Source organism: Penaeus vannamei, chromosome 28, assembly GCF_042767895.1.
Source record: "Penaeus vannamei isolate JL-2024 chromosome 28, ASM4276789v1, whole genome shotgun sequence".
NCBI lineage: Eukaryota > Metazoa > Arthropoda > Malacostraca > Decapoda > Penaeidae > Penaeus > Penaeus vannamei.
Window position 1 is genome coordinate 14,221,323 of NC_091576.1, and position 10,000 is coordinate 14,231,322.

The following is a 10,000-nucleotide window of genomic DNA, read 5'->3' on the forward strand; positions in this document are numbered from 1 at the left end:
AAAGGAGTTAGAGAAAGGGAGAGAAAGAAATATATACATCCATGCTCTGCTCTTCCGCATCGAAGATTTTCCTTGTCATTGTTATTACAATGTACATGATGATTTGGGACAATTTCATCAGCTTTAAGAAAAAAACATTGACACAAAAGACGCATACAACATGTATTCATCTATCTATCTGTTTCTATATCCCTGTCTTTGTCTACATTTATAACTACCTACCTATCTTTCGTTCTGTCTATCTATCAGTCTCTTTGTGTTCGTCTATTTATGTCTCTCCTACTTTCTATTCATTCATTTGTCTGTCTACCTTCCCATATATTCACCTATCTATCTCTATGTCTGTCTGTAAAGATTACGTGACTGAATAATGCTGAAGATCAAACGTGCAGCATTGAAACGAAAACATAGCATGTCTATGGTAAGCATTCGACATTTCTAAACACTTTAATACCAGTGAGTGAAGAGAATTTTCTTTGGATCAGAATAAGCACATCTATTTAAACACACAAAGGCATATAGATGGAAAAGGGCATACTCCAATATATATGCATGTATACGATATCTAAATGTATACACTGTATACATTATGCCTGATAAAAATTATATACAGCCATTTTTTCATACATTCTAGAAAAAAAACTAACAAGTAACCTGAAACAGTCGATAACTGCATGCCAGGGTTGCTCTTGCCAGTGTTAACGGTAAATGACCCCTGCCAGTTGTCAGCCAATGCCTAAACTTATTCAACTGTGCCTGAAGCGTAAGTCCTTAGACGCTTTCACACCCCGGAGAAAAGACCCGCAGCACAGGCATGTCTTCGAGGAACCTTCGGCGAAGCTTGAATTAGCCGGAACGAAGGGGAAGAAATCGGAGGAAGGGAGGCGCGCCTGCAACATCGGAAGCCCCGGAGGACCGCCTGGGCGAGGAAGGCGGCAGTGGTCGTTTTCCTCTCCTCCGCTTCGCCACGGCAGTCGGCCTTCCCCGCTGCTGTCACGGATACGATTTCCGACAGAGAAAAGTGGTCGAGTTGATGGATTTCGCCATGGCTGCTAAACAACATGCGATTTTTCTTTTTCTTGATAATTGATCAATCTCACACTGAACACTTTGGACTACATATGACAAAGACTGAGAAAACTTGTTTAATGTCTGTGTTGCAATCAAGGAAAGCGTCCCAGCATTGAGAGAAATAACGCATCTCAGAACGTCGCCGAAATATCTTGAGTCTGTTTCAAGTTACACATCTACATGCACAGCGTCCAAGGCTAAATTCTTACTCAAATAACCTCAGCTGTTCTAATTCCGACTCCACCGACAACCAAAAGTCATCTTCTCGTCGCGAAAAAAAAAAACAATGATCCGACCGCGTGACCTTCTGTTATCAGCTGCGTTGCTCTTCAGTGTGTTATCAACCGCAAGAACGGCCTTCTTCGAGACGGCAAGCGAGGAAAGCTTAGTGACTGGACCAAGGAAACAGCTGCTTTTCGCCAACGCCTTCGAGGAAAAGCCAGCTGAGAGGATTCCTTCCGTGACTGGCGAAGTATTGCGCCGCGAGGAAATACAGGAGCGAGATCACGCCACGTCCAAGGAGAGCAGGCAGGCTGTGTACGAGCCCGTCGAGCCTGCCCCTAAAACGGGTAAGGAAAGTGCTACGTCATGGCTTATATGCCATTGTGTTGATTTTGAATAGGGAAGATGATGGGGAGATTTTCCGTATGAGTGTGCATATCTTTGTTACCTCTGTAATGAACCATAGCAGCGCAAAAGTACCTGACACAAATTAAGTTTATTTGGGAGATAACTATAATAGTTATATTTCTATCAATAATTGTAAACTGTTTTAACATACATAACATTATATTCATTGTCTCTTTATACTCAGGACTCCCCACTCGCTCTCGTGTGAGGCGTGACGACCTTACACCTGCAGCAGCCGGCACACCGGTCTCCTCTGCACGACCTCAACAGGGAGTCCTTACCTGGTTGTATCAAGTCCCTGGTTATCAGTACAGTCCACCTCCTTCTAGAGTCCTTCTCCCGAGCGTCCTGATACCCGTCCCTTATATCTCTGTTAGTGGGAGCAGTGATATCAAGATAGGGACTCCTTATATTCCTCCTCCAGGATATTCTATATTGGTTCAGGATCATTTCGGGCGTCCGGCATTACAGCCCTACCCGGACTTCCCTCAGGGGCATCGCCAATTCCATCACTTGGAAGTCATGTGCAAGAGTGAAGAGGAGTTAGAAGCCAGAGCACCGGGTACAGGGAGTCCTAGCATCTCGCCTTCCCCTTCCTCCTCCTCTCCTCCTGTTCTTCCCGTTCCATCAGCCTCCCCAGTATCTTTAAGGATTCCACCATCTCCTTTTCGATCAGCTTTGTCTCCCTCGGTTCCAGCATCGTCTTCGGTTTCTCCTTTATTATTTTCCCCTCCTCCGTCACCCGATTCTCCTTCGTTCGTTTCCCCTCCTTCATCCGACTCCGCTTCATCTTTCTCTCCTCTTTCCTCTTTCTCGTCATCTCTTCCCACTTCTTTAATAAACTCTTCTTCTTCTTCTTCTTCTTCTTCCTCCTCCTCCTCCTCCTCTCTCTCCCATCCGACACAAGATGACGAAGACCGCCTTATCTTCCCGACCGAAGGATTCGCGTCCCCCGACAACATCATCTTCCCTTCCAACACTGACCGACCTATCATTTTCCCGACTCGTTCTCCGCCCGTCGCTCCCCAGCCCTCAGCCGCCCCTTCTGTCCCCGCCAGTAACATCACCGTAGCTGCGAACGAGACAGGGAGCCGAGTGAGCATCGTTGCCCCGACCCGACCCTGCACGCGGGTGTGCGAGTACCCCGCGGCCGAGGGCGTGTGCTTACGTGACCACTCCTGCCTCGAGAGACTCACCGCTCTTCGGATTGGAAACTCGACTCAACGAAGCACAGAGAAGCCATAACGAACGCTTGCTTGTGACTGGCAATTCGACGCAAGAAAAACGCAGGATTTCGGGCTCGGTTCGTGTCTTGCGCCGCTTCTAACAGGCAGTGGTGGCGTTTGCGGTTTATTGAAAAAAGGAAAAGAAAATCCGTTAGAGTTTTTTTTACCTGATTTCATGGCTAGAATTTTATCTCATATGTTGCTTTAAATAACATTTTCCTCTCTCTGTCAATCTCTCATAGTTGTACGTCTGTTTGTCTTTAGGTTAGAACGGAATATGAACATGTTTTGTGATGGATTTGTATTAAAAAAAAGTCGGCTATGGGATTAACACCAGGTAGTCTACTGAAAATAACCACAATATGAAAGAGAGAAAAAAAACATAAACTTCCTGAAATATAACCATAATTGAGATCGTTGTGGACAGATAAAGTCATTGTGGACAGATGAGGCAATAGGCAACCACAGAATGAGAAAAAGAGGATGCTTAACACCTGTCGTTTCTTCCCTTGCGTGTGGGTATTACTTTTGGAAGAGAGGCGAAGAAACTGCAAAAACAGAGGCGAGGAAAGGTGGGCAGGCGGTGAATGCGCGAAAACTCTTAAACAATAAAAGGTTTCATAAGAAAGTGACATTGGCATATGACGATATTAAGAACGATAAAGTGACAGAAATGCGTGGCTTGGGAAATGCAGGAAATGTCAATTGGTGATCACAAGAAGAAAGAGTATTTTTAGGAGACTATTATCTATGAAAATTAGATGAGAGTATCGATAGTAATAGCAAATGTCATAACTAGTAGACAGCATATCAGATGAAGAGTGAGTATTCATAAACAAATGCAGAGAGAACAGACGTCTCTGATCAGACTGAATATATATGCTTTATAATGAACAAATAAGATATTGCAAAGGCACATTTTTTTTTTCTTACATCAAGAACATTGGTGTATGATGTCGTACAGGAACTGGTTATGTTCCTTCATCTTTTAGGTGTAAATTCGTGTCTCAATAAACTTGCTATACCAAACTAAATCTTTCTCTTTCCGTTTCTCTGCCTCTCTCACTTTCTCTCCTGCTTCCCCTCTCCTTTCTCTCTTTATTTCTAACTGTCATTATATGAACCTTATGATTTTGATCTACATAAAGAGAACTGATAGTTGTAAAAATAGTGGATATCATCATTAATAACGTTAGTATTAACGACAAGCTATCGCAATTACAATATTAGTGTTATTAATATAACTGTAATCAGAATGACGATAATAATAATAATACCTGCAAAGATGTTGATAACAGTATTCATTAAGTGCCTGACCCCATGAGCTGGCATAATCGGCGGGCATCAGCGAAGGTTAGGTCACACTCGAGAAAATAACAGGAAAATTTTCTTTTCTTTCTATCCGCACTCATATTTCCCTTTACACGCACACACACGCACACACACACACACACACACACACACACACACACACACATACATATATATCCTTATCTCTATCTCTCTTCGTCTCTGCCTCTGTCTGTCTGTCTCCGCTGCTTCCCCGGAGAGCGGTATGGTGGCCATGCATACATACCGCGGGACAAGAGGCGTCTCGAGGGGCACAGTGCGAACGGCCCCTCGATTCCACGGGATGAAAACGTGGGACGGGATACCGGCTCAGCAAGGGACCGTGGCCTTGGATTGTAGTTTGATAGGAAAGACCGAATGTAGTTTTATTAATGTGAATATTTCCATGGTAGATGTCTGCTCATGACAGGCATCTTCATCCTTTTCAGCGCCCTGCTCTTGTAGGCGAGGTTTTCATTTCAAAATTCCTTATTGGCCCTAATGTTGTCGATGAGGGAATAAGCTGTTTTGCGCCGGTGGTGAAATGTTTCTGTTCTTTCGCTAACTGCATTCCATGTTGAAATCAATAAATAAACATTACGATAACTATACAGTTTCATGCAAAACATATTAGAGAAAGCATGTATAACTGTTCATTCAAACACCATTTTGGGAACCTATGAAGTAACTGGTAATTCATATTTCACAGTTTGTGTTTTGACTAGAGGCAGGGCAGCACCAGGTCATGGGCAGAGACACACCCGGAGGTCAGAGGTAAATCAAGTGGTCATAGCTAAGGCCAATACAAGGGTAGCTTACTTCGGCCCTCTAAGCAGCTTAGTCATGGTTCGGCAATCAAGCTCTCCTCAATATCTTTCGTCTCACAGCGGGTGAAACTTTGTTCGGAAAACCTTATTCGCACAGGCACACGTTGGGTGAAATAACACAAACCCTTCGCAGTGATTATAACAATATAAATGATACTGATAATAACAGTAATTTTGATGATGATCATGATTATTAAACTGGAAGAAAAACCCACAATGAACTAATGAACAATGAGACACTTATTTCCGTAAACCCAGTTTGTGCATTGTGGGGGTTTCTACCAGTATCAACAGAGCAGCGTTTTTCCATTCAATTATTAACTTGGTGGTAATGATTGTGTAAATTCACAAGAAAATAAGGGTAATGGTAATGGTAATAATGAAAATAATGATAATGACAATAATAATGATGATAATAATGATAATGAAAATAATAATGATAATTTTGATATCATTGATAATAAAAGGTCATGATAATAATAATAGCAATAATACTGATACTGATGATGAGGATTATGATGACAAGAATAATAGTAGTAACAATAATGATAATAACAATATTAACAATCAATAATAGTGACAACAATAATAACGACAATAATATTAATGATGATAATGGTAATAATAATAAAATGTAATGATGGTGAGGAGAATGTGGGGATAAAGAATAATGGTATTGGTGATGAGAAAAACAACCATGATAATAAAAGTAATTATTATTATTATTATTATTACAACAATAATAACGAAAATATAAATAATATTAACAACAATAATAATGATAATAGTGGTACTGGTATTGATAATGATAATAATAGTATTAATAATAATGGTAATGATAACAATTATGACAATGATAACAATAGCAACAGTTACAATAATAATGATATTGATAACCCTCTTGTCTCGTGCAGTTGTACACATTCTTCATAAACGGCCTCCAATCGACACATTTGGCAAGAATACATGCCATGCCTTCAGTTATATAAATTTATTTATTGTCTTTACACATAGATGGCTCAACATTATCCTTGGTCACCAAGGTCAGTTATTAGTCTTACTTATCCCGCCTGTTTACCATTTTCCTTGGTTTATCGAACGCTTCGCTTTTATATTATTATTATTATTTTAATGTGATTAATAATTTGAAAACATTTTGTTAATCATAATATCAGTAAGAATAACAGTATCATTATGAATAATGATTAGTTGGAAAAAAAAAAAAAAACATTTTCCCGCCATTTCAAGGAATGGGATAAGTCAGGCGTGATTAGGGACTCCCTGGAGGCGCCATCTGTATGTGACAAAATTCACTGAAAGGTCCAGGGGACCGGGTATAAATCTGGGGCGGTCGGGTTAAGGTTTAAGCTAAACCACTTTCAATTGCCATTTTCGAATTTCTTCTATCCCGTGTCTTTCTCTTCCACATTTTCCTGTTCAGTCAGAAAAAACGTAGTATCGTTGACTCTAGTTTTTATTCGAGTTCCAAGACTAAATGTTTAGCTCATATCCCGATGACCATCGGTTATTTTGTCTATGTATTTATAATTCTAATGTTTCATTACCAAAAAAATAAAATAAGTATCTCACCATGACACGTAGCGATGAACAAAAGATATTCACAATCATATCCAATGCCTGTTTAACAAATAAAATTATTAAACTGCACTGAATGACCTTTGGTGTGGAATTCATGACGAACAGATTGCAACAGGAACAACGAAGGGAAGGACAAAAAAAAAACACGAATATGCCGAAGGCATTTTCGCTATTGCTTCGTCAGGGCATATATCTATCATATATCTATCATATGTTTTTTTGCTTCGTCAGGGCAAATATGATAGATATATGCCCTGACGAAGCAATAGCGAAAAGGCCTTCGGCATATTCGCGTGTTTTCTTGTCCATCCCTTCGTTGTTCCTGTTGCATGACCTTTGGTGTCCGTGGTTTGCTTATAAATCGGGAGTGGGTTTGTAATGCCTCAAATGTGTTGGCAAATGCTTCGCTTGGATGCCTCTAACGCGGATCGGGAATATGCAATAGTATTAATGATAATAATGATAATACTAGAAGCACTCAGGGAGCACATATCCTCCGCGAAGGCAACAGGCTATGATAATCCAAGCGCCAAAAGTTGTCCCAATCTCGGAATGCCGATAATGATGATAATAATAATAGTTACCCCTAATGCCCTGGCAATAGGGGTAATCATTTGAAAAAAATCCTGGATCCGGAGATGCCTCACAGTGTGCGAGGAGCGAACGTCGATCTCCATGACAACGTAGCAAGTAACGGCGAGATCGCGTGACGGCGTTTGCGGCGCTTAGGGCAGGGGAGGGAAGACGAGTTATTGAAATTAAAAACCCTAATTATTTTTATTTTCAACACACTCTAGTATTAAAGAATTAGTATGTATCACTGTAAAATAATAATAATAAACATGGGGAACAACATTGTAAGACATGACAAGACAGATAGGCTTTGTGAGAAAAAAAAAATTGAAATGCTTCATATACATTAACAATGTGATGACAAAATTAATTCGACTTGCCTCCCAGTCTACTAAAGGGACAAGCATGGAATCACAGAAAATGAAGACTAGGAAAGGTTTAACCCTCTGATTCAACCCTATCCAAAATAGAGCATAACTATTTTTAGACTATTCTTTTCGACTATTCTATTCTCTTCAACTGCAACGCATCTTCATCTGTTCCTTAGTTCTAAATAACTGCGGGAAATATAAATATAAACAAAAAAAAATTAAACTGTCAGCACCATCTATTGGTTGTTTATTGCGCTGCTCTTTGTGTGTGTGTTTTTTTTTTTTTTTTTTGCCACTCCATATTATTGCTTATATAATATATATATATATATATATATATATATATATATATATATATATATATATATATATACATATATATGTGCATATGTATATATATATATATATATATATATATATATATATATATATATATATATATATACATATATATATATATATATATATATATATATATATATGTATGTGTGTGTGTGTGTGTGTGTGTGTGTGTGTGTGTGTGTGTGTGTGTGTGTGTGTGTGTGTGTGTGTATGATTTCGTATAGAACAGCTAAAAGTTGTTTTACTAATTCTAATGAGTGCAGCACATACATCAAAATGTTACTGCATCACAGAATCTACATCCATGTAGGCTTACAGTGTTAACAGGCTCGCCTCACTATTCCACGGCACTTGGTTGATATTTCATTTTAGTTGGTGCAAAATGTAACGATATATATATATATATATATATATATATATATATATATATATATATATATATGTATGTATGTATGTATGTATGTATGTATGTATGTATGTATGTATGTATGTATGTATGTATGTATGTATGTATGCATGTATAAAGTATATATGTATGCATGTATAAAGTATATATGTATATATATATATATATATATATATATATATATATACATATATATATATGTATGTATGTATGTATGTATATATATAAAATATATATATATATATATATATATATATACATATTTTTTCTGACAATTCACCATCTTTATTTCTTATTCGTCGATAATTTAACTCTTTGTTACGTTCTGTTTATTGTCTGTCACCAAACAGGTTTGTTAATGAGTTTGGATTATTCTAACGGGATTGTGGACAGAGCTGAAGCTGTTGCAGAAATGATTTCATGAATGCAATTGATCAGCCAAGCATATCTGTTGTTTGCTTGTTTTCCTTTAGATATCGTATTTCTCTTTTACCAGTTTCGTACGAGAGTTGCCTCATCATACTTAATCGTGTTTGGTACATATACGTTGTTATTTTCTCCATTTAAAGACCCTGCATGACTTTCCGGTTAAAACGTGCATTGGTCCTTAACCTTTAACACCAATATCTTTGCTATTTCCGGCTTGTTTTTCACTTTACCAAGCATCCTGTTTTGTTTTGTTTTTTTTCTACTAAGCATCGTCGGTATTTCATCCAAATTTAAAATGTAATAAAAGAAATAACTGTCCTAAAAGAAATAACTGCCCTGTTTTTTTTTCTTTTCTTTTCTTTTAACATGCACATCACTACTAATTTTCTTTTATTCGCCATTTCCTTTGTTTTTTGCCTATTCTCAGTCTTCTAAACCGTCATTCCATTTCCTTCCTTTCTTTTCGTATCTCCTCATTTTCTACGGCTTTTGTTCCTTAGCTGTAACCCGCTGTCCATAAAAAATACCTTGGTATTAATGTATTATTAATATAAATTCTTTGTTATCTATCCGATGAACTGTCTTTTACCTTATCTTATTCCTTCTCAAAGAACCTTACCTTGTTTTTATCACCTCCGCCAAGACAGTTATGTTTTTGTTAGCGTTGGTTAGTTTGTTGGTTGGAATATCGGATATCTCATACAGTTGTAAACACATTTTCTTGATTTTTTTACCGGAGATGCCGTTAAATTTTGTTGGTAATCCGGATCCAGGATTTTTTTCATTACCTCTATTGCCAGGGCATTTGGGGTAACTATTATTATTATCAACATTATCGGCATTCCGAGATTGGGACAACCTTTTGGCGCTTGGATTATCATAGTCTATTGCCTTCGGTGAGAATACGTGCTCCCTGATTGCTTCTAGTATTATCATTATTATCATTATTACCATTGCTAATTCTTCTCTTGGCGACAAGCACTATTATTGGATGGTTTGCAGTAAAACATAAGACATGAAACCTATATGAAAAGAAAAGGAAAAGAAAAGAAAAGAAATCAGTAAGGCAAAATGACTGACATTTACGTATCATTCTCTCATGCTAGTCTGAAAAATAAAGATGATAATAATGATAATGATAAGAAAATGATGATTATGCTGATAATAATGATAATACTACAGATAATGATGATAAGG

The 10,000-nt window shown here is 38.1% G+C and overlaps 1 protein-coding gene across 1 annotated transcript; it reads left to right on the forward strand.

The window, feature by feature from the left end:
- Positions 1–1,224: 1,224 nt before the first annotated feature.
- LOC113813674 (uncharacterized) lies at positions 1,225–3,953 on the forward strand. The gene is made up of 2 exons (XM_027365706.2): positions 1,225–1,640; positions 1,886–3,953. Exons 1-2 carry the CDS (start codon positions 1,358–1,360, stop codon positions 2,944–2,946), a joined length of 1,344 nt encoding a protein of 447 aa, XP_027221507.2. The 5' UTR covers positions 1,225–1,357; the 3' UTR covers positions 2,947–3,953.
- The last annotated feature ends 6,047 nt before the right edge of the window (positions 3,954–10,000 follow it).

Coding starts and splice junctions, on each gene's coding strand:
- LOC113813674 (XM_027365706.2), top strand. CDS start 1,358: ATGATCCGACCGCGTGACCTTCTGTTATCAGCTGCGTTGCTCTTCAGT. Junction 1,641..1,885: donor CGAGCCTGCCCCTAAAACGG/GTAAGGAAAGTG, acceptor CTTTATACTCAG/GACTCCCCACTCGCTCTCGT.